Below are 22,326 nucleotides of genomic sequence, written 5' to 3' on the forward strand. Positions count from 1 at the left end.
ACTGTCAATTAAGACTTGACTGGGAGCTTTTGCAAAGTTAGTGTAGACATAAATTTCTTATCTTAAAATCAGCCGTGTCATTACTAGTACTTAACTGGCTCTGCTTTGATGCTAGAAAATATCCTTGCTTATTTGCTATTGCACATTATTTACAAATTCTCGATTTTAAAATGATTTAGCAAAGAGCTTTACATTAAAGAGCATTATTAAACACAAACAGGAACTTGCGCATAATGTGTAATTGCAGAGTAGTAATACCCTATTGGCCTGAATATAAGACGGTTTTTTCAATGGAAATATCCTAAAAAACAGCGTTAATCGGGGACTAGACTATTTGACATTCAATGTTCTTTTTCCACAAATGAGTCTTGAAAAATGGGGGTCGTCTTATAATCTTATAATAATAATGGTAATTAAAGCTCTGTTCCTTTCTGGTAAAACAGAGTCAGGGTGCTGCTATTGGGCATGTTAGATCACTGGAAACACTCCAAATGGCCCTGTATAGGTGTGTACCTTACGGGTCCACTCTCAGAGTTATGGGGATTCTTGAAAGTAAAATGTTTGAGAGCCACTGTAGTCAAGAGTTCTTTCCAAAATGGCTGCTACACGTGGGTGAGGTTGAGAAGATCACCTTTGCATAGAAGCCCAGTGCATTAGCTGTGTAGGGAGGAGAGGTTTGTGTCTGTGGGGACATTTATAAGCGATGTCCAGGTTCAGATCAATGTTTCTATATACATTTACATTATTGTCTGTGTCTATTATGATTTGTTAAAGAAACAATACAAAGACACACAGATCCCAATGTCCAGATAGACCTGTGCTGGATCAAACAATGCCTTGTAGAGTTGAACAGAAAGGTCTGCACACCAAATAGCTCCTGTAGAAAGGATTTCTTTATTTTCTGCGTTCGTTTACCATGTTCTTTCATCTATTATAACAGGATCTACACTTGCGATAAATAAAATGTTATATACAACAACAAATATTTGACAGGAAATAGATGGCGAGAGGGTAGAAGCTAGAAAAGAAAGGCAAAGAAAGAGTTGGGGGGGGAGCAGGAGATCAGAGAACAGTCTTACCACCTCCTACTGTCAGGTGATGGACACTGATCCTGGATCAGAGTCCAGTCTTATTATCTCCTTGACTCCTTCTGTCAGGCGAGGCGACACACACACTGATCATGGGTGTGTGCTATATGTGTGATGCACAACCGGCAGGTAAGATGCTTTGCAAGTATTTCTCTGTGATAGCCCTTGTTTGGTCATGAGCCTGAGCCCCCTTTTTGTAGGTGACATCCAGGGAGCACAGCTATCTCTGTTTCCCCTCCTTTCCACTCTACTCCCCTTCTATGAAGGTAGTAGTATATTAAGAGCCCTTTATTGTTTATTAATTTTTTTATATTAAAAATACCTTCTAGGTGTGGTTTGGTGATGATGTAGCTAAAACATAGTCCAATGCTGTTTTTGTGCTCTCCCGGGCAGAACATGAAGGCTCTATGATGGGAACCCGACCATCCCCATGGAAGGGGGCTGTATATCTGGGTTCATCTGATCACCCAGAAAGGACTTTGGTCTTGATTATGAGGAGTAGACTTTAGTCTTCATTCTGTTCCTCAGCTTAAGAAACGAAGAAAATCCCTTTAAAACCCATTTCTGTATTGTATATTTTGTTGGCCAGACCAAACCATTCCCTGTGGTCTTTAACATGGCCCACTATTCCAGTTCTTTGAGAGAACGCCTTGCGCATTCAAATACTGAGCCTGGCCTATAGTAACGGCTGACTCACACTGTAGCATACACAGCTTATACCCTACAGACAAAACGCTGTGTCCCATATTGACGTCGAAGGCACAGATATTAGCTTTTTTGCTACGTGTGCCCCTCTGTTCCCTTTTTCATCCAAATACAGTATGTCTCAGTTCCATTTCATGTAACCTGAGTTTTCTGCTCCCTTATATCCTTTTATTTACTAAGTTTACTAAGTGATTGTTTGTCTTTTATAACTTAGCGTTATGAGGTTGTCGTTTTTTTTTGTCTATGAGATGCTTCTATATGCTGTATTTAATGTTTTTTTGTTTTTACTCTAATGCACTGCTGTTTGCGCACCATGGTGCTATAAAGTCTTAGCCAATATATTATTTTGTAGTGTGTAGCATGATTATTCCAGTTATTCCAAAGCAGTACTGCAAGTTTCTCCATATGCAGTGGCTGCACAGCACTGGTGTGGTGGGAAATATCAGGCACCGTTTGGGACGAAGGTAAGCAACAAAAGCTCAGCTACGCTTAGCTGCCACCTGCTGCCTCAGTTTCTCCCTCCTCTTCTTTTCAGTGAGCCTGAAAGGAGATGATAAAGTGCACTGGTTTGTTGCGAGTAAAAGGTTGTTTTTACATTTTCTCTACAGTCCCCTGTCTCCCTAATGTTCCCTTCCCACTAAACAGGTGCCCCGACCAACCAGTAGAAGTTGCTAGTGCAGCGACAAGAACGGCTTTTAGTTATCATTAAATTAAGTGTTTATTTCAGTTATGGACAAATTTGTAATGGTTATTTATAATTTTATCTTACTGGATATTTGTTATCCAGTCCAGTATGGAACTCTTGCTCATACTCCCCTGACCATCAACAACTAACATCTGTAGCTTCTGTTTGAACAACTGGCCTATATAAAACATGATGAAAACCCAGTCCTGTATAATATCATGATGAAAACACAGTCCCGGTACCTGCGGTTACGAGCCTCCACCAGCTCGCTGAGCTGGTCCTGAGCGGCCCTCAGCTCCTCCAGACTCTGTTGGTAGCTGAGGTCGGCGGAGCCCGACCGCTCCAGGACGGACACCTGGTTGGACAGCTCGCTGGTCCGATCCCGCAGGCGCTGGATGGATGTGTACAGGTTCTCATCATCCTCCTCCTAAAATCAGACGTACTATTTATTTTTCACATGGATGGTTCTATTATTATGGATGTTGTGTGCATACGTGCATAAGTGAATCATGACAAGTTTCTAATCTGATTTAGGACGAGAACAAGGCACATGATGACTCCTCACTGTGCAGTGTACACATAGAAGTAGGAACCATTCACTAAGCACCTTCGAGTAACTCAAAAGGTTGCTATTGGATAATGTAAATACTTCAATGTTGAAGAACCAATTCGTATACGGCATAAGATTTAACAATTCAAAGACCACTTGAATTACACAGTACCTTAGCGTTGACGATCTCAATGTGGATCAGAAGAGATGCCAACTCCAGCTCCTCACTGTAGCTGTTCTTCAGCGGGACACTCCTGTAGCCTAACAGCAGGCAATGCAGAACAGATGTTAGATTGTTTATTTGTCATTGCATATTAAAACAGGGGGTGTCCGGAGTGTTATGGTTCTCTCATAATGTTAGAGGGTTGTGACGAGACTCGGGTTTCTCAGGTTTGGTTGTGGGAAGCCGGCGATCCATTGAGCTGCTTTGATTGAATGAAGTTAGTACCGATGTTAAACGGGTTGTAAGTTATACTGTATTTCTTATTTGTTCGGTAACATCTCCATCTCTCCAGCTAAACCAGAAAATACTATTTCAGGTCAGGATACCAATTTTGTCTAATCAGTAAAGAGAATTAATACAGGATAAACTAAGGATAAACAAATGAAATTGGAAGTTATGAAAAAATGCAGACAAATTTAGAACTGAGACAGTATAAAAATAATAAATGATTATTTTAAGAGCTTAAGAGACCCTGTTATTGAACGCACGTACACACACACACACACACACACACACACACACACACACACACACACACACACACACACACACACACACACACACACACACACACACACACACACACGAGGCTATTCTTACTACTAATTAAACATTTGTTTTCTATTTTATGTAATTTCTTTGACTTTTCAGTAATTTCTTGAAAATAATTGTATATTGTTCTAAAAGAAAATCAATTTTCTTTTTTGCTCACTATTACCCACAGAAACTGTCCCCCCTCCACGCACACGCACACACACACACACCTGTTCGGAGGGAACGCACAGGGTAGGTAGCCTGGGCCAGGAAGTTTGGGTCACTGAACATGTCCTCCTCGTAGACGGTGAAACGCAGGAAGGTGAAGGCCGGGTTGTGGATGTCAAACACAAACTGTTTCTGCACCCACACAGGGTTCAGCCCGTTGTCCGCTGTATGGGGGAAAGAACGTGACAATGATTCTACAGGCTTTGGCATTCATTCAGCATGCAAGCGGATTCAAAGTCACTGTTTCTCAAATGTTGGGATACAAGATACAAGTACCCATAGGTATACTTTGGGCTACACAGTTTTAAACGTTTATATTTTTTCAAATATTGGTTGTGAACAATTTATCCTATGTTCAAAAAAGTTAAATGTGGACACTGACATACACTTTTTTTATTGGGAAATGAAAAAAACGGAAATCAAAACAAAGAACGTCACGTGTCTCACGGTGTCTCACCTACAACATCAGTCTTACTCTTGCTGCAGTCATATTCAGCACCACCTATCTCCACGTCCACAAAAGGACAGACGATGCTGCGGCCGTTCTTGGGCAGATGGCGGGCTCCCAGCACCTGACACACACACACAGCACAATGTGGTCAAATAGATAACAATACAGCATCAGAATCATCAGCCTTATTGTCACATCAGTTTTACAGGTAAGAAAGTGGGTGAAAAACCTGTTTAGTGCATAGTTTGTGCATTGTGTAAGAGTTGGGGGGAGGGGGGGGGGGGGGGGGGGGGGGGGGAGTCCGGAGATCAAGGCGGGAGGGTGGGGGGTGGGGAGGAGTCAGGAGATCAAGGTGGGAAAAAGGAAGAAAGCCTGAGTGCTTTTTCCACAAAAAAGTACAGGTAAAGGGTTTTCTTTTGTGTGGATCTTTACAAGCTTTTGCCACAATTGGTACAACCAAAAGGTCTCTTAGCTTTAGTGCTGTCCCCGACTAAGGATTTGTATAATCGACTGATAGATGAATAAATTTGCTGTTAGTCGACTAATTTTGCCCCAAAAAATTGTATATAAAAATACAATATTTACAAAAATATACAAAAATATTGTATTATTCCACTAGGTCTGTGGGGTCACTGGGGGACATAAACACATTTGAACATTCTGACTGTTCAAATCTCCAATGTGCATGTGGAGTGTGTCTGCCTGTGTGGCAATGTGCCACTGCCTGTGACTTGAATCGCACAGTGCGATTTTTTTTTTTTTTTTGTGAACAACTGAGAGGCTTGTCATTAGCCAGATTGAGCACAGCAGGTGAGATTGAGATTCTGGAGTCTATCAGGCCAGCGCACTGTGCGATTCAAGTCACAGGCAGTGGCACATTGCCACACAGGCAGACACACTCCACATGCACATTGGAGATTTGAACAGTCAGAATGTTCAAATGTGTTTATGTCCCCCACAGACCTAGTGGAATAATACAATATTTTTGTATATTTTTGTAAATATTGTATTTTTTTTTGCTCAGTCGACTAAGAGGTGGTCAGTCGACTGAGACCCGTTCCGATCGATTAGTCGACTATTCGACTAATCGAGGTCAGCCCTACTTAGCTTATTTACAAACTTTGATATACAAACTATACAACCAAAGGGTTTCTTACTCTTAACTATGTGTAAAACATATTTACACATAGTACCTACAGTAAGTACTATACCCAGCAACGGCTCCAGAACATTGTGACTGGGGGTGCTATGGGGGGGCTGGCTATTTAGAGGGGGGGCTAATGAATCTTGGTTTACATAGAAGTCAGTCAATTGGGCTTGTTTTGAGGTGGGGCTTGGGGGGGGGGCTAAGCCTCCACCAGAGGGGGCCAAAGCCCCCCCCCCTTGAGCTGTCCCTGACTGTACCTACTGTATGAGCAACTCGTCTGTGATCCACTCATATAACACTGACGAAGGTCCTATGACCAAAATGTCTGCTACCTTTTTGCACGTTTCACTTCAAAAGTTTATGTAGAGAGCAAATCTTTTTCTGCCAGTTTTCATATATGTTTTTGAGACCACCACACCTGGGCAGTTTACCCTGAACTTTGATACTGCAAGTGGGCCACCAAATAATTGCCAATATTGTATTGATAAGGTTGATATAAAAACAACAATAATACTGTTCATGTTCATTCAAATAAAAATGCTTTGAAAACACACGTGGCCTTAACACAGCCGTGTTCTGTGGTCAGATGGGTGGGCCTTCGACACATTTCGAGATCGCCAAGTGGGCCCTGATCAAGAAAAGGCTGGGATCCACTGAACTAAGAGATGGAGAGAAGAACACAGAGGCGTCCTGATTGGTGGATCTGACCTGTAGCTGTATGGTGATTGGCTCCACACGCAGGGAGTCCTTGTCAAACGGGTCGAAGGACTCGTCCCTCATGATGTCTGGCTGTGGCACGTAGCCACTACCTCCACCTAGCATGAACAACGCCTGGTTCAGCTGCATGGGCTTATCTACACACACACACACACACACACGTTTGTATTACTATACTTGTGACATCAACATCTTACGACAGCATCTAGATTAGCTATTTCCACTATTAAATAAAAATCACACGCATGTGAATTGAGCAGTGCCTTTTATCATGATGTTATGATATATAGATCCACTAAATCTCCCATGACGGTAAGCACAGTAACGGTGCCTAATAGACACACAAAGTCACATGTCGGAGCGGTTAGAAAAATGTAAATTATTATTAAATTATGTCAGTCATTTCTGTTATTCTTTATATCTGGCCTGCATCATTTGTGTTTTAGAAAGCTAAAAGGCAAACAGAAATATATATATGTTTTAATATATTCCACTGTTCAATGCCAGAACACAATGAAATGGTTCATCACGACAGCCCTAGCACTGACCCGGGGTCTGGAAGTTGAGTGCGACCAGCTGGGATCCGCAGAGCCACATGGGGAGCGGGTCGTAGTTGGAGGAGTCCAGCCTCTGTCCTCGAGGGTAGACCCTGGACAGCTGGCGCCTGTTGTACTGCAGGAAGCGCTTCCCTCGGGCCCGCGTCGCAAACTTCTCTGCCTTGGTCTCCGGGAACGAGGACATGTCCCTGTAACAGGCCCTCTCCGTCCCGATCTCTGGGAGGACAGCAGGGTGGCAGAGACCACATCACATTATGAGGACATGTCCCTGTAACAGGCCCTCTCTGTCCCGATCTCTGGGAGGACAGCAGGGTGGCAGAGACCACATCACATTATGAGGACATGTCCCTGTAACAGGCCCGCTCTGTCCCGATCTCTGGGAGGACAGCAGGGTGGCAGAGACCACATCACATTATGAGAAAGCACCGACTGCTACACCATGAGTCACGGTTCAAACCATCCTGGAACATTAGCGCGCAAAAATAGTAGCCACAGTTGCATCAATGAAAAATAATAAACTGTTTGAAATCCATGCCATTGATGTCAATGACAGAGAGAGAGAGAGAGAGACAGAGCATCCTTACTCTCCTCGTTGAAGGGGACAGGTCTGCAGTAGACCACCAGCTCAGACAACTCCACCGCTATCTTCTTCCTTCTCTCCATCTGCTTCTCCTCCTGCATCTGTTACCATGGAGACCAGTAAGGGCATACACATTACACACACATCTGTTACCATGGAGACCATGGCGGCTCAGTAAGGCCATGCAATTCAATTCAATTCAAAGGGCTTTATTGGCATGAGAAAACATACGTTTACATTGCCAAAGCTCTGCTTTTGTGTTGCTTCTTTCCAATGTGTCAGATAGTTTTCCTTTTGCTGTTTTATAATTTGGTTTAGTCCAATGGGTTTTCTATCTCGTGGCTCTGTTTGTGTTTGTGCCCGGAGTTCCAGGGCCAGCTGGCTGAGGGGGCATCTCTCTAGAGTTCCACTGTGTGTGAGTGCCTTGTTATGGAGTGCATCTAGTTGTGTGATTCTTTCTAATCGCCAGTCTTTTTTTCAGTCCAACCCGAGGGGACCGCCCGCTTATAGAGCTGAGCTTTGGAGGAGGAGCCGAGCGCTTCCAAAGGTAAGGCCAAAGTTTGACTTTTGAAATAAGCGCTAATGGTGATAAATAAATAAGCACTTTTCTAATCTTAAGATTCTTAAACATGGTTTTAAATGCCACACTGCATATTTATTCTGTAAAAATCCCTTTAATAAACTTACTGTTCCTGTGTGTCAGTGGTGGAAAATAGGGCTTTAAGCAACTAGTAGACTAGTAAATCCACTAGACCTTGTTGGTACTAGTTGACTAGTTAATACGTTTTTATAGGCCTCATGATCAGCTAGATTATAGTTATTGTCACCAATGTACACAGTTTTATTAAAAAATAAAAAATAAATAAAAAAAAGTTAAACAACTGGTCTAGGCAACTAGTCAACTAGTAAAAATCACTAGAAGTGAAAGCCCTAGTGGAAAGTAACTAAGTACATTTACTAAAGTGTGTCCAAATTTCAATACTTTTTACGTCTACTAAACTACATCTCAAATATAAATATTGTACTTTTTACTCCACTACAATTATTAGAAAACCTGAGTTAGTACCGGTAGTTATTTTGTAGATTTTGATTAATACCACTTGGTACTTTTGTACTTTTACTCAAGTAAAGTTTGAATTCAAGACTTTAAGTAAGTATTTCAAACATAGCAGTATTGATACTTTGATACTTAAGTAAAAAATGTGAGTACTTTTTTCCACCACTGTGTGTGAGTGAGGTGAAGTGAGGTGGAGTGGAGGTGAAGTGCTCACCCGTGCGTCTGCGCTCTGAGCAGCCTCCCTGATCTTGGCCACCCAGCCGGTGAGCTCCTCCAGGGTATCAGCTGCCACATCCAGAGACTGAACCGGGTGAGAAGACAGATTCTGGGAGTGCACGGTGAAGACGTGGGGCTTGGAACTCTTCCCATCCTTCAACACCACTGGGAGGAGATGGAGATGGAGGAATGGAAAGACATGGAGATATGACAGAAACACACTTTAGAAATGCATGGCATGAGTCTTGCCCAGTGGCATGATGACAGGCGATGTCATTATAGGCTGGCCCCTAGACCTATTTTTGCTCTTCCTGGACCTACTGTGGATTATACCAGGGACTAGTTGACTTGGATTGTAGTTCTTCCTTGAACCACCCATGGACAAGGTATACTTGACTTCATTATACCAATGTCAGCCCTCTATGTGGCTTACATGGACTGACTCCTTGCACCTTAATCCATGTCCTAGCACTTTGAATAATGTCCTTAGTATATATAATGCACACTGCACAGTACACAGTGGAGTCATATTATGATGTATGACTCCACATTACAGCACGATCACAGCCTGATTGACTTCCATTAAAAAATATACAACTTTCTGTGGCCTACTGGCAGTGTGCTGTGTGCACACAAAGGGCGCATTCGGAAATACTGCATCGGAGCGCACTCGCCTATTAGTTTGCATTTCACAGTGCGCTCAGTGCGCTATTTCCGAACGCACACAAATTTTGGTGCTGATCAGTCCAGCGGTTTGTGAGATTAGCTCATGACGGGCAGACACACACAGAGACCCTTAGGCTCTTGTAGAGACACATCGTAAAGAAATGCCTCCACTTTCCACAGAAGGTGAAGAAGATGGAGTTGTTTTCCACACTCACCTACATGACATGAGGGTACGTCAATGAAGCCTTTGAGGAAGGTTCCCAGCGGGCTGTTCTCTGTGGCCTGAACCCAAACACAAGGAGGAACATGAATGACAGAGCTGTGACAGTGTGTGTGTGTGTGACGTGTGTGTGTGTGTGTGTGTGTGTGTGTGTGTGTGTGTGTGTGCGTGCTAGAGTTCTCATCGGGCCCGAAATTTGAAGCCCGGCCCGGCCTGGCCCTAACTGGGTCAGCCCGAAGCCTGGCCCGGTCCTAAAAAATACCATAATGTTAGGCCCGAAGCCCTATAAAGCCCGACAAAGAAAAAAAAGAATGCCACTTTAATGCATGGCCAGCGCAGCAGCATGCGCGTGCTGCTGCGCTGGCCATGCAATAAAGTGGCGTTCTTTCAGTGTGTGTCTGTGTGAGAGTGAGAACGGAGTTCAATGGACTTATCGCCGAAATAAAGGATTTATGTAGCTCACGTTAGACTGTTAATGTAGCCTACAATTTCCATATCATTCTAATGGATTCCATTTCCAGTGGTGGTGACTGGTGAGTAGCTCCACGTTTCCTCTGAAGTGCAGCTATGTCCAAGACCCCAAGTATCGTCCCCGTTCGGTGTCCAAAAGAACAAACATAGCCTACAAAGTTTACAAACCATCCATGCACCCGCTCATGGCGTGTCTCGACAGCTTAGAGATCTGTTATTTTAAATCGGGCACATATAACGAGGAGCGCCGCTGCCGCACTGAGGGACGGCAGTTATAATACTAATCATTTTGTAAATCAAATAGCCTGTAGCCTGCAGTGGACTGTAACATTGCGTGGTCAGATCATACACTACAGAATTATATGGATGGTTGGTGACTAATACTATATGACGTTGATTAGGCCTAATGATTAGGTTATTCATCGCAGCCAGCTGGGTTTAACGAGATGGCTCAGTGCAACTATTTTTGTCATGTTGCAGTCTATCGTGTGATAATCCGATTGATTTATAAAACATTTAGCATTATGAACTGAAGCAGAAGCTCATTTGGTGCGCCGCAAAACAGAGGCCAGCCAGCGGTATAAACATTAAACAACCACCCCACCGTTCACTTCTCTCTGCCTGCGCAGTCAGTAATCCATTCCAAGCCCCCCGCCTCCACTCCTCCGTCTTCCTCCTGTCACAAGTGAATCGCCATAGCGCAGCCCTCTTCATAATAAATACATACTTGTTGCTATATAACCTACACATTACACAAATAACAGAATTGCTATTTTTATTATAATAACATTCTTGAAAAAATAAAAATAAAAAATCACGGAAAATCACAGAGCCCGAGGCCCGGCCCGACTAATTAGCATATTTTTTGCTAATAGGCCCGGCCCGGCCCTAAAATGTCGGGCCGGGCCGGGTTGGGTTCGGGCAGAAAATGAGAAACTCTAGTGCATGCGTGTGCGCGTGTGATCAGCTGATCACATACCACCACTTCATTTTCCGGCTCTGGGGTGGGACAGCAGGGCACCTCTTCCACATAGTTGGCCGGGAACCACAGCTGCTTCTTGCCTCCGTAATCACCTCGCCACCTAAGGACGAGGACAACTTAGATATGATTGATAATGAACGACAAATGAGACAGGTGGACTGTAGTTCTTGTCCCACCGTTGTATGGAATCGTTGTGTATCAATGATTTTCATAGCTATTATTCTTGCGATTACGTTTTCGATTCACTGGACAGTCTTGAAGTGTTTGCTTTTTTTTTAAATATATATTTTGCGTATTAACAACTTGAGATCTAAAGTTAAATAGTCTGAATGCCGTACTTTGTCTGCAGAATACCCACACACTCACCAGCCACCCTCCTGTTTGTCTACGTTGAGGATGAGGGCCTGCTTGGGGAAACACAGCTCGTCTTCCCTCTGAGCGCGGTAGTCATACAGTGCCTTGACTGTGCACTGCAACACACAGGAGTGACAAGCATGACTTCTGTCATTCTCTCAAAGACACAGTCCTGCACTCGGTTAACATTATTGCAGTATTTAAATCAGTGGTGCATAGGCACAGTGGGGTGTTGTTAGACAAGTTCAGGTGCACCTTGAGATTTTGCGACATATAGAACCATACAAAAAGTTAATATTATTTTTTATTGTAGTTATTTGTACGTTTGTGCACACTCATTTCCCAGTACAGAGGAAAACTCTATACCCACTAAAGCATAAACCGTCGTCAGATCTGGAGGGTTTAAGTTAAACTTACCCGTGCTGTGGGCATCTTATTGGCCTCAACGTAGAAGTGAGGAGTGCGAACTTCATATAGAGCCCCGTAATCAAGCTCCTGTAAAATAAAGGACAAATACGTTTCAACCTGTTGTGGGAATTCTGGAACTACCTGTTTTGCTGACATTATGGCATGTCATGGTATGTTTTATTTATATCTTGTGATATCTTGTCATGTCTGTTGTTTTCTTGGATCTGCTCTGGTAAAAACGGGGACCACCAGGGATAGAAATGGACCATTATGGGTCTGTTACTCAGAGAGTGTCCAAATGAGAGGATTTCACGGTGTAGATTGGGCCCCCAGAGAGAAAAAAATACTGTCTCAAATGGGGGTCCATGGCCTTATCATGCATATCAAACTGGCGGAACTTTAAATGAAAAAGGGTTGAGAAACATTGGTGTGACTGACGGTGGTGCCCATGCGGTCCAGGGTGTCCTCGTTGATGGGGTAGCGGAGCCTCATCTTGCGGTACAGAGGGTGTTTCTCATAGTAGCTGACCAGGTCCACCAGGCTCTCAAACTCTGCCGAGCTGCCCAGCATGAACAGACGACCCTCCTGCTGGATACGACAGTGCTTGATCTTACCCTCCGCTCTACGGATGCACAGAGGGAGGGAGAGAGGTCCACACCACCATAAATACAATATGTCTGCAGTATGAATAGACTAGACTCTAGTCTATTCATACTGCAGACAGATTTGATACTAGTCGCTAGACTGCTAGAGTATCCAATCTGCAAAAACAAAAAAAGACTATACCAAACAAGCTAAATTGATCTACTATCTTTTGTTTTGTTTTAAAAGTTATTTGTTGTGTTTAGATTTAACTTTATTTGCGTGTGTGTGTGTGTGTGTGTGTGTGTGTGTGTGTGCTCCACCTGAAGGAGATGGCAAAGGAGTTGAGCTCGGAGCGCTTTCGCACCAAGAAGGCTCCATCCCTGGGCACCCGCATCAGCATGTGTTCAGCCTGAACGCGGGACAGACTGGAATGGAACCATCTAGAATACAGGGAAAGACTAGTTAACCTCCATGTTGTCTCATTCAGTGACGTCTCATTCAGCCATTCATTGACTCAGTTCCCTCACACTTTCACGCAAAGACAACTCGGGAAAGATTAGACTTTTTGGAGATTCCTAAACCACCAATTACTGATGTTTATATATTATATTATTACAGTAGGTCAAAAATACAAAATGTTGTTAATTTAATCGACTGGAGAACTACTGGAACTAATTTAAATAAACACAAATTATTATTTGGCAGATTATTTATTTTTGACTAATGCTATATTTGAACATTTGGGAAGTTTTACCCCAAACCGGTGTATCGACCAGGCTCTAACTCATACACACATGGCAATAAAGCAACTTCACACACATTTCTTTCCTATGCTATCGCTCTCCCAACACACACTCTTCTTCACGTCTCACTCTCTGCTCTCGTGTGCGTTGGGCTGCGGCACAGGGCTGCCCAGCCTCATCTCAAACTCGTTGCAGCGGAGTGGTGTGTCCCTGTAGTGGCAGATGAGGCGGTACAGGCTGTCGAACACCAGGTTGTCCGTCAGGTAGAAGCGTGTGAAGCCCGACTCCTGGCGGGAATGGATCCGGCAGTGCTGGACGCGTCCGGAACGCCTGGAAAGTTTTGTTGTTGTTGTTGTTGTTTACAGGAGGTTGGAATTAATTGGAATTGGAATTAATTGTGTTTTTGCATTATATATTTTTGTACCGTGTGTTTGTCATGTATGTAAAATCATTGCTGTAAATGTTCTTTGTTTGTATACAGGGCGCAATTGAAAAAGAGACCTGGGTCTCAATTGGATTCCCCTGAAATAAAGGTTTCAATAAAAAACAGGCGGAGGGGGTGGAGTTCATACATGTTGGTACCTCTGCTCTATACCTTGAGTATTTCTCTAGTCTCCTCATTATTCATCCCTACTTTCCTCCTATTATTCAAGGCCAGAAAGTAGTATAACATACAATGATGTCATGTGCATATCCTCTATAGAGCGTCGCAGTCCCTCCCCCTTTCAGAACAACGAGTGGCCCAGGAAATTAATCCCAATGCATTTTTCCCATTTTTATTTAATTTATTTAAAGACCTTTTAAGCGTCGTAAGAAGCCAACTCTTGTCGTGACAAATCATGACAACACACACAATTTTTCGGGCCAAACAAAGAATTAGAAAGTAGAAAAAAACGGCAGGTTACAACACTTTTTTTGTTGCTTTTCTTCTTTGTAATTATTTGTTTGGTCCAAAATATTGTGTGTGTTGTCATGATTTGTCACGACAAGAGTTGGCTTCGTACGACGCTTAAAAGGTCTTTAAATAAATTAAATAAGAAATGCCTATGGGAAAAATGCATTGGGATTCATTTCCTGGGCCACTCGTTGTTCTGAAAGGGGGATGGACTGCAACGCTCTAAAGAGCTAAAGCCAGACGCGAATCAGCCATTGGCAAAAATAATTGCCACACGACAGTGTGATTTGAGTCTGGCTTATTAGCCAGGCTAATCCTCTATAGTAGTGGTTCCCAAACGTTTTAGCCTGTGACCCAAAAGAGAAATTAGATCTACAAGCTCACAATGTGGCGCTTTGCCCCGCGTTGTGAGCTTGTAGATCGTCTATTTTCTTTGATTTCTGATTTGATTTCTGATATTACTGAAATAAATCATTTAATTTTGTTTTTAATTAATGAAAATGATTGCTTTTTTTATGTTATGAAATAATACTAATTAAAAACAATATGTAGGAAACAAATATAAAGGGACCCACAAGAATGTATCCGCGACACAAGACATGGGTTCCGACCCAGTGTTTGGGAACCACTGCTCTATAGGACCGGAATTGCCATTTACTGGTGAAAGGCATCAAAGCAGCTACTGTACATGTAGCTACAAAGCATGACGCACCAGAACGATAGGGTGTAGTCTCCCACAAAGGTCTCGCTCTCTCGGACCAGGAAGGTTCCGTCTTTGGCCCCCCCCTCACAGTACTCCTGCAGCAGTTTCTCAGCCACCTGGCGGCCATCGCGGCCGCCTCCCAGCTTCCCGTGGAACCAGCGCTCTGCACAGTGCTGCTCATTGTTGTTACACTCCTGGTGGCAAAGAGAACCCGAGGCAAGTTCGAGTTATAATTTGGGCTACAAGTTTGAGAAAAACCCACTTGCTTAAAAAGAAGACACAAAGAAAATGGGAGATGTAAGACAATGTGGAGATGCAAGACAATAAAAATAAATCAAGTGTAATAAAAACTTAATTTTCGTCATGTAACTATGGTTTCCAAGGTCGTACTGCAGTTGTTCATGTCGCAAAAACGAGGGCGAGGCTTGATTTCATAGGGCGTGCCAGATAGATTTCAGCCGTCACATTTATTAACGTCGGAACGAAATTAAGTAAGGATCAGCTGTTTGCGATCACTTTATAAATGCTGCGGCGAGGTGAGTGTACTACAAAACCTACACTCGAATTTGGGGCAGATTTTACACTCAATTGATAAATGAGGGCCATAGAGTGAATAAGTCGCTAGTGCAGCGACAGAGATCGGCATCCCAACCCACTTTTTCCACCCATAAACACATAAACTCTCACAGTCCTCTCAACATTAACATCGTCATCAGCATTATCATCAATGCTATCTTCATCATCAAAATTGTCATCATCATCATCGTCATCATCTGTACCTCTTTTCCTTCATCCTCCTCCTCTTCCTCGGTTGTCTGGTAGTGAGATGTTTCCTCTGAGTAGTAAATCTTGTTACGGGTCAATACAAAGTAGTGAGGAGTCCATGTCTGAAACACACACCCACAATAACATCACCTTCAACGCTGTAAAACGCTCTGACATTGAGCCTCTTCCACCCTCTAGTGTTTACACAGAGAAAAGCAACGAGCGTTCAAAACACAGAGAAGCTATATAAGTTATACTTTATTGCTAACCTGGGATCAATACGATTTTATAAAGTTATACTGTATTGCTATCCTGGGATCAATACCATTTTATTAAGTTATACTGTATTGCTATCCTGGGATCAATACCATTTTCAGGTTTCTGATCCGGTTGGAGCTTTTACGCTGATCGACCGTGAAGAACAAATACCAGGTTTTCCTCCGAGGTAGAAGGTCTGGTGATGCGAGGTTACTGTTTTGCTTGTAACACAAAGACGTGTACAGTACATACTGTAAGCTAGTAGTGTTATACTGTAGCTTGCATAAAAGTACTATTATTGCTTCCCTTGCCCGTGCAACACACTTGTGCATGCACGCACACACACACACACACACACACACACACACACACACACAAATGCACGCTCACATGATCGATAGGGTCTTCGAGGTACAGGATGCCGTTCTTCTGTGAGTTGCTGATGTCATTGTCAGACTGGCTGGCCGAGGCCACCTCTTCATACAGCGTCCCCTCCACCAGCTTCTTGTGCTGTGTGACACATTGACATTGTTTTTTTTTTTGTTTTTTTTTTAAGATATTTTTTGCGGCTTACGCCTTTTATTGATTTTTGAAGGGACAGACAGTAGGCTGACAGGAAACGGGAGAGAGATGGGGGGATGACATGCAGTAAAGGCCGTGTCGGTTCCGGGAGTCGAACCCGCGGCACACTGCGACTGGATTACCAGTCCGGTGCCCAGACCGTTACGCTACGGCCTGGGCCCACATTGACATTGTTGAGCTTTAGAAAAGGCTACAGTCATTTAACCACTTAAACCCTGTATGGTTGAGCTTTCGTAGAAAACGAATTGACAAGCTCACGTGTTGTCGATTTGCTTTTTTTTTTAAGCTATATGCGTAGGGCGCAGGCACACACGCACGCATGCATGCACCTGCGAATACACACAGTGTTCTACTTCTATGCTGCTAAGTGTTGATGGTAAACCGCTGTGGACAACCGCTTACCAGTGACATCATCATTAGGCAGGCTTTATTTTCCAAACAATATATATATATTATTTTTTTAGATCATAATGAGCATTAGTGAGTACCAATTATATGAAGATCGTTAAGGGACAGCGTGTGTGTGTGTGTGTGTGCATGTCTGAGTGAGTCTGACCTTGATGAGGATTTTCCTGCGCAGCTGGTAGGGTGAGGGCAGCTCCTCTGCATTGGTGTCCACTGGCTTGGTCAGCAGCAGCTCCCCAAACACCTTCTTGAAGTGAGTAGCCATGTTCCTCTGTTGTACCACGCTGCAGTGGTCCTCTATGGACAGGACCACAGGGTACCTGCACACAAGGGTTACTCTGTTGGGTACTCTGTTGTACCACGCTGCAGTGGTCCTCTATGGACAGGACCACAGGGTACCTGCACACAAGGGTTACTCTGTTGGGTACTCTGTTGCACCACACTACAGTGGTCCTCTATGGACAGGACCACAGGGTACCTGCACACAAGGGTTACTCTGTTGGGTACTCTGTTGCACCACACTACAGTGGTCCTCTATGGTCAGGACCACAGGGTACCTGCACACAAGGGTTACTCTGTTGGGTACTCTGTTGCACCACACTACAGTGGTCCTCTATGGTCAGGACCACAGGGTACCTGCACACAAGGGTTACTCTGTTGGGTACTCTGTTGCACCACACTACAGTGGTCCTCTATGGTCAGGACCACAGGGTACCTGCACACAAGGGTTACTCTGTTGGGTACTCTGTTGCACCACACTACAGTGGTCCTCTATGGTCAGGACCACAGGGTACCTGCACACAAGGGTTACTCTGTTGGGTACTCTGTTGCACCACACTACAGTGGTCCTCTATGGTCAGGACCACAGGGTACCTGCACACAAGGGTGTGAACTTATTTTTTTGTATGAATAGGCCATAACACTAACCAATGCCTTACTCCAACACAGTGTCCTGTCCTATAAGATACTCACTCAGATGTGATGAAAGCATGTTCTTTGATCGTATGCAGGACGTCAAGGAATTTGATCTTAGAGGTCAAGGTGTGGCCGTGGTAGATGATTGGGAGGTCGTCGGGCCCGTCCCAGCAGTCCACTAAAAACCAGGGGACAGGTGCCACAAATCATTATTCCTCCAAGCTAAGACTCTTCTTTCTTTTATCTTTCATTTTATTTATTTGAGATGCTTGCCTTTGAAACAAGAGGGGGCATCCGCAGTTCCGCACATCAATAATTTACACTTTTTATGCGTTTGTAGCAAAGCTTGTAAATAAGATAAGAGGCCTTTTGGTTGTACCGTTTGTGGCAAACACTTGTAAATATCTAAGACCCACACAGAAGAAACCCCTTTACCTGTACTTTCTTTCTTCTCCTGCCTTTGATCTCCTTAACCCCCACCCACCCCCCCCCTCTCTCTTTTCTTCCATTTCTTTGTTTTTCCTGGAAACATGACAAGATGGGAACTATGCACAAAAATACATTTTACCCACTTTTTTTACCTGTAAAACTGTGATGTGACAATAAAGCTCATTCTGATTCTGAATGTCTCTCACCTTTCCAATCTGTCTGTTTAAAGAAACAAACAATAGCAAGGGGAGCGGACTTCCCAGCCCACTCTAGTTTTTAAAGAAGAAAAAAAAAAAAAAAAAAACGTTTGGGAGGCTCTCACGTTCAATGCAACGGCAGCCCATCCTCAGACAGCGAGCGTAGGCTTCAAGAGATGACTCGCTGGAGAACTGGTCGCCTGTCAGATACCTATAGGAGAGACAGAAAGCATACAGGTGGTGCAAAGGTTCACAGACCTTTCCGTGAAAGGCAGAGGGAGACACAAACAGAGAGAGGAGAGAGATGGGGAGGGAGACGTACGTGTTGTGCGATGAGGAGATCCAGTATTGGGACAGGGGTCTCCTCATGTCGTCGGGGACAGCGGGAGAAGGCCGAGGCTCACACACAGCGTTCTCCTTGGAGAACAGGAAGGTCAGGAACTGGGAGGACATTTTGAAAGATTACCTTGCATGTTCATAGCAGGACTCCATCGATTACCTTTTTGATTCATCGAGATGTGTGTGTGTGTGTGTGTGTGTGTGTGACCGCGCGTTTCACCTCATCAAGTTGTAGCGTGGGCTCCATCTGGGCTCCACCCCTCAGGTATCCCATGAGGAAGTCCCTGACGCGACCCAAGTCGGATGCCCATGACTCCTGTGAGAGACAGCGTTATAATGCCTACCTCATCATTACAGAGTTGTTGTCGGCAGTGCTGCTGGAAAGTACTACTTCAATACTTCTACTACAATTATATGAAAACTTTAGTTACTAGTTAGTAGTTACTTACTTTGTAGATTTTTATTATACAAAACAGTAACCACTTCAGCCCTAGATACATTTCGGCCATTTGAAAATAGCCGATCAGCAATTTTCTAAATATTTTTCATACATTTTGAACTGTGAAATAGGGACCTTCTTCACAATGACTAAACTTTTACGATCTACATTGCAGTATTGATACTTTTACTTAAGTAACACATGTGAGTACTTCTTCCATCACTGGTTCTTTTGTCTGTACCTTCTGGTCCATCTGTAGGAACTTCTGGAAGTCGTAGAGGGAGATCTGACAGAGCTCTGGCCTGTCCACATTCCTGCAAACACAATGATTTAGAGCACAGTGGCGTCAGAGAGAAAGAGAGAGAGAGAGAGAGAGAGATAGAGTGAAAGATGGAGAGAGAGAGTTCCAAGCTGCCAGATGGCAGAAGAAAGGTGAAAGGTGGAGTGGTAGAGCAAGAGAGAAGTGCAGCTGGAATGTGAGAAAAAGATATGCGATAAATTAAAAGGGGGGAAAAAAACATTGTTGTTGTTTATCTCAAATTATACCTTATATTTAATATTGTATCAATTCAATATAATAATGTATATTATGTAGCAGAGGTTAAATCACAACCCATGTTTTTGTCCTGTACTACAGAGAAGTATAGGCTACACTTTGTCCTGTACTACAGAGAAGTATAGGCTACACTTTGTCCTGTACTACAGAGAAGTATAGGCTACACTTTGTCCTGTACTACAGAGAAGTATAGGCTACACTTTGCCCTGTACTACAGAGAAGTATAGGCTACACTTTGTCCTGTACTACAGGGAAGTATAGGCTACACTTTGTCCTGTACTACAGGGAAGTATAGGCTACACTTTGTCCTGTACTACAGGGAAGTATAGGCTACACTTTGTCCTGTACTACAGGGAAGTATAGGCTACACTTTGTCCTGTACTACAGGGAAGTATAGGCTACACTTTGTCCTGTACTACAGGGAAGTATAGGCTACACTTTGTCCTGTACTACAGGGAAGTATAGGCTACACTTTGTCCTGTACTACAGGGAAGTATAGGCTACACTTTGTCCTGTACTACAGGGAAGTATAGGCTACACTTTGTCCTGTACTACAGGGAAGTATAGGCTACACTTTGTCCTGTACTACAGGGAAGTATAGGCTACACTTTGTCCTGTACTACAGGGAAGTATAGGCTACACTTTGTCCTGTACTACAGGGAAGTATAGGCTACACTTTGTCCTGTACTACAGGGAAGTATAGGCTACACTTTGTCCTGTACTACAGGGAAGTATAGGCTACACTTTGTCCTGTACTACAGGGAAGTATAGGCTACACTTTGTCCTGTACTACAGGGAAGTATAGGCTACACTTTGTCCTGTACTACAGGGAAGTATAGGCTACACTTTGTCCTGTACTACAGGGAAGTATAGGCTACACTTTGTCCTGTACTACAGGGAAGTATAGGCTACACTTTGCACACTGGCATGGTGTGTCAGTTAACTGGCACGGTGTGTCAGTTAACTGGCATGGTGTGTCAGTTAACCCATTTTCGGCGGGAACCTCTTTTGGTGTTTTAAACATTGTTATAATTTAGCAGATCTACAAGCTCATAGCGAGCTTGTAGGTCTGCTATTTCTTTTAAATCGTGAAAATATTTATTTCAGAAAACTGGAGGATTCAGAAGATTTTTTTATTATTTTGAGGTCAGGCCTAAATGGGTTAACTGGCACGGTGTGTCAGTTAACTGGCACGGTGTGTCAGTTAACTGGCATGGTGTGTCAGTTAACTGGCACGGTGTGTCAGTTAACTGGCATGGTGTGTCAGTTAACTGGCATGGTGTGTCAGTTAACTGGCACGGTGTGTCAGTTAACTGGCACGGTGTGTCAGTTAACTGGCATGGTGTGTCAGTTAACTGGCACGGTGTGTCAGTTAACTGGCATGGTGTGTCAGTTAACTGGCACGGTGTGTCAGTTAACTGGCATGGTGTGTCAGTTAACTGAAATGGTGTGTCAGTTAACTGGCATGGTGTGTCAGTTAACTGGCATGGTGTGTCAGTTAACTGGCATGGTGTGTCAGTTAACTGGCATGGTGTGTCAGTTAACTGGCATGGTGTGTCAGTTAACTGGCATGGTGTGTCAGTTAACTGGCATGGTGTGTCAGTTAACTGGCACGGTGTGTCAGTTAACTGGCACGGTGTGTCAGTTAACTGGCACGGTGTGTCAGTTAACTGGCACGGTGTGTCAGTTAACTGGCATGGTGTGTCAGTTAACTGAAATGGTGTGTCAGTTAACTGGCACGGTGTGTCAGTTCACTGGCATGGTGTGTCAGTTAACTGAAATGGTGTGTCAGTTAAGTCAAAGGAGAAAGTTGACGCACAGGAGGACAAAAACAAGGGAGAGTGATTGAAAGGAGCAGCAGCAGCTGGAGGAGAAACTCACCTGAGGGGGAAGGAGAGTTCCAGCTGCTCGATAATCTGAAGGAGCAGACGCGAGGAGTCAGGTGACGACAGGAGAGAGGCAACAGGGAGCAATGGTGACACAAACGTACTTAAGGAGTGGGTGAGCGTGTTTGTGTGCACAAGCGCGCGTGCATGTGTGTGCATGAGGGGTGGGTGGGGGTGAGGGGTTGGAGTGGTTACCATGGGTATCTGGGCCTTCCGCTCGGCTGCTACTCGACTTTGGAATGACCTCCCTGACCACCTGAGAGCACCTCAATCTGTCAATGCTTTTTATATATATTTTTAGCTACACTTGTTTTCCTCCTATGCGTTTTTGATATTTTATTATGCAAATGCTTACCCCGTGTGCATTATACTGTATATTTTTGCAGTACTATTATTAGTGTGCACCTGTGTGTGTAAACACAAAGTCATACTCACACTCCTTTGTGCGTCAAACATCAGTGTTCTGTAAAGCTGTGCAAAGTTGGGGTAGGACAGATCACTCCTGGCCTCCACTTCCTGCACAGACAGGAAGTACAAGTGTTAATGTTAAAACTTGCTGTTATACGGTAACTCAACAATAAACAATGGAACTTTTATTTTATAAAGAAAATGCCACCACTTGTCACTCTATAACTGAACTGAACTGAACTGAATAGTGTATGGTTTGTCTAAATTGGAGGTAATCAGAGTTAGATTTGTGTTGCATCAGAATGATCAAAGTTATGTTTTTCTTTCATTACAATTAGGGATGGACCGATGTAACATTTCTGGCCAATACCGATAACCAATG

At 43.7% G+C, this 22,326-nt stretch overlaps 1 protein-coding gene across 1 annotated transcript in view; it reads right to left on the minus strand.

Moving 5' to 3' along the window:
- Positions 1-875: 875 nt before the first annotated feature.
- The window catches only part of LOC310859776 (1-phosphatidylinositol 4,5-bisphosphate phosphodiesterase gamma-1-like), a 34,978-nt gene continuing 13,527 nt past the window's right edge, over positions 876-22,326 (minus strand). The window contains exons 6-32 of the mRNA XM_083766502.1: positions 21,972-22,052; positions 21,532-21,566; positions 19,336-19,408; positions 18,876-18,971; positions 18,639-18,757; positions 18,442-18,527; positions 17,748-17,868; positions 16,927-17,095; positions 16,179-16,298; positions 15,545-15,652; positions 14,775-14,959; positions 13,297-13,497; positions 12,745-12,864; positions 12,278-12,461; positions 11,849-11,926; positions 11,444-11,547; positions 11,075-11,177; positions 9,620-9,686; positions 8,737-8,903; positions 7,470-7,566; positions 6,877-7,101; positions 6,320-6,465; positions 4,471-4,585; positions 4,016-4,177; positions 3,201-3,289; positions 2,721-2,905; positions 876-2,333 (exon numbers count right to left, since the gene is read on the minus strand). Coding sequence (XP_083622628.1) covers positions 2,273-2,333; positions 2,721-2,905; positions 3,201-3,289; positions 4,016-4,177; positions 4,471-4,585; positions 6,320-6,465; positions 6,877-7,101; positions 7,470-7,566; positions 8,737-8,903; positions 9,620-9,686; positions 11,075-11,177; positions 11,444-11,547; positions 11,849-11,926; positions 12,278-12,461; positions 12,745-12,864; positions 13,297-13,497; positions 14,775-14,959; positions 15,545-15,652; positions 16,179-16,298; positions 16,927-17,095; positions 17,748-17,868; positions 18,442-18,527; positions 18,639-18,757; positions 18,876-18,971; positions 19,336-19,408; positions 21,532-21,566; positions 21,972-22,052 — 3,297 coding nt within the window. The 3' untranslated portion in view covers positions 876-2,272. The remainder of the gene's footprint in view (positions 2,334-2,720; positions 2,906-3,200; positions 3,290-4,015; positions 4,178-4,470; positions 4,586-6,319; positions 6,466-6,876; positions 7,102-7,469; positions 7,567-8,736; positions 8,904-9,619; positions 9,687-11,074; positions 11,178-11,443; positions 11,548-11,848; positions 11,927-12,277; positions 12,462-12,744; positions 12,865-13,296; positions 13,498-14,774; positions 14,960-15,544; positions 15,653-16,178; positions 16,299-16,926; positions 17,096-17,747; positions 17,869-18,441; positions 18,528-18,638; positions 18,758-18,875; positions 18,972-19,335; positions 19,409-21,531; positions 21,567-21,971; positions 22,053-22,326) is intronic.

This window comes from Protomyctophum parallelum (assembly GCF_964188405.1).
Source record: "Protomyctophum parallelum genome assembly, chromosome: 6".
NCBI classification, from domain to species: domain Eukaryota; kingdom Metazoa; phylum Chordata; class Actinopteri; order Myctophiformes; family Myctophidae; genus Protomyctophum; species Protomyctophum parallelum.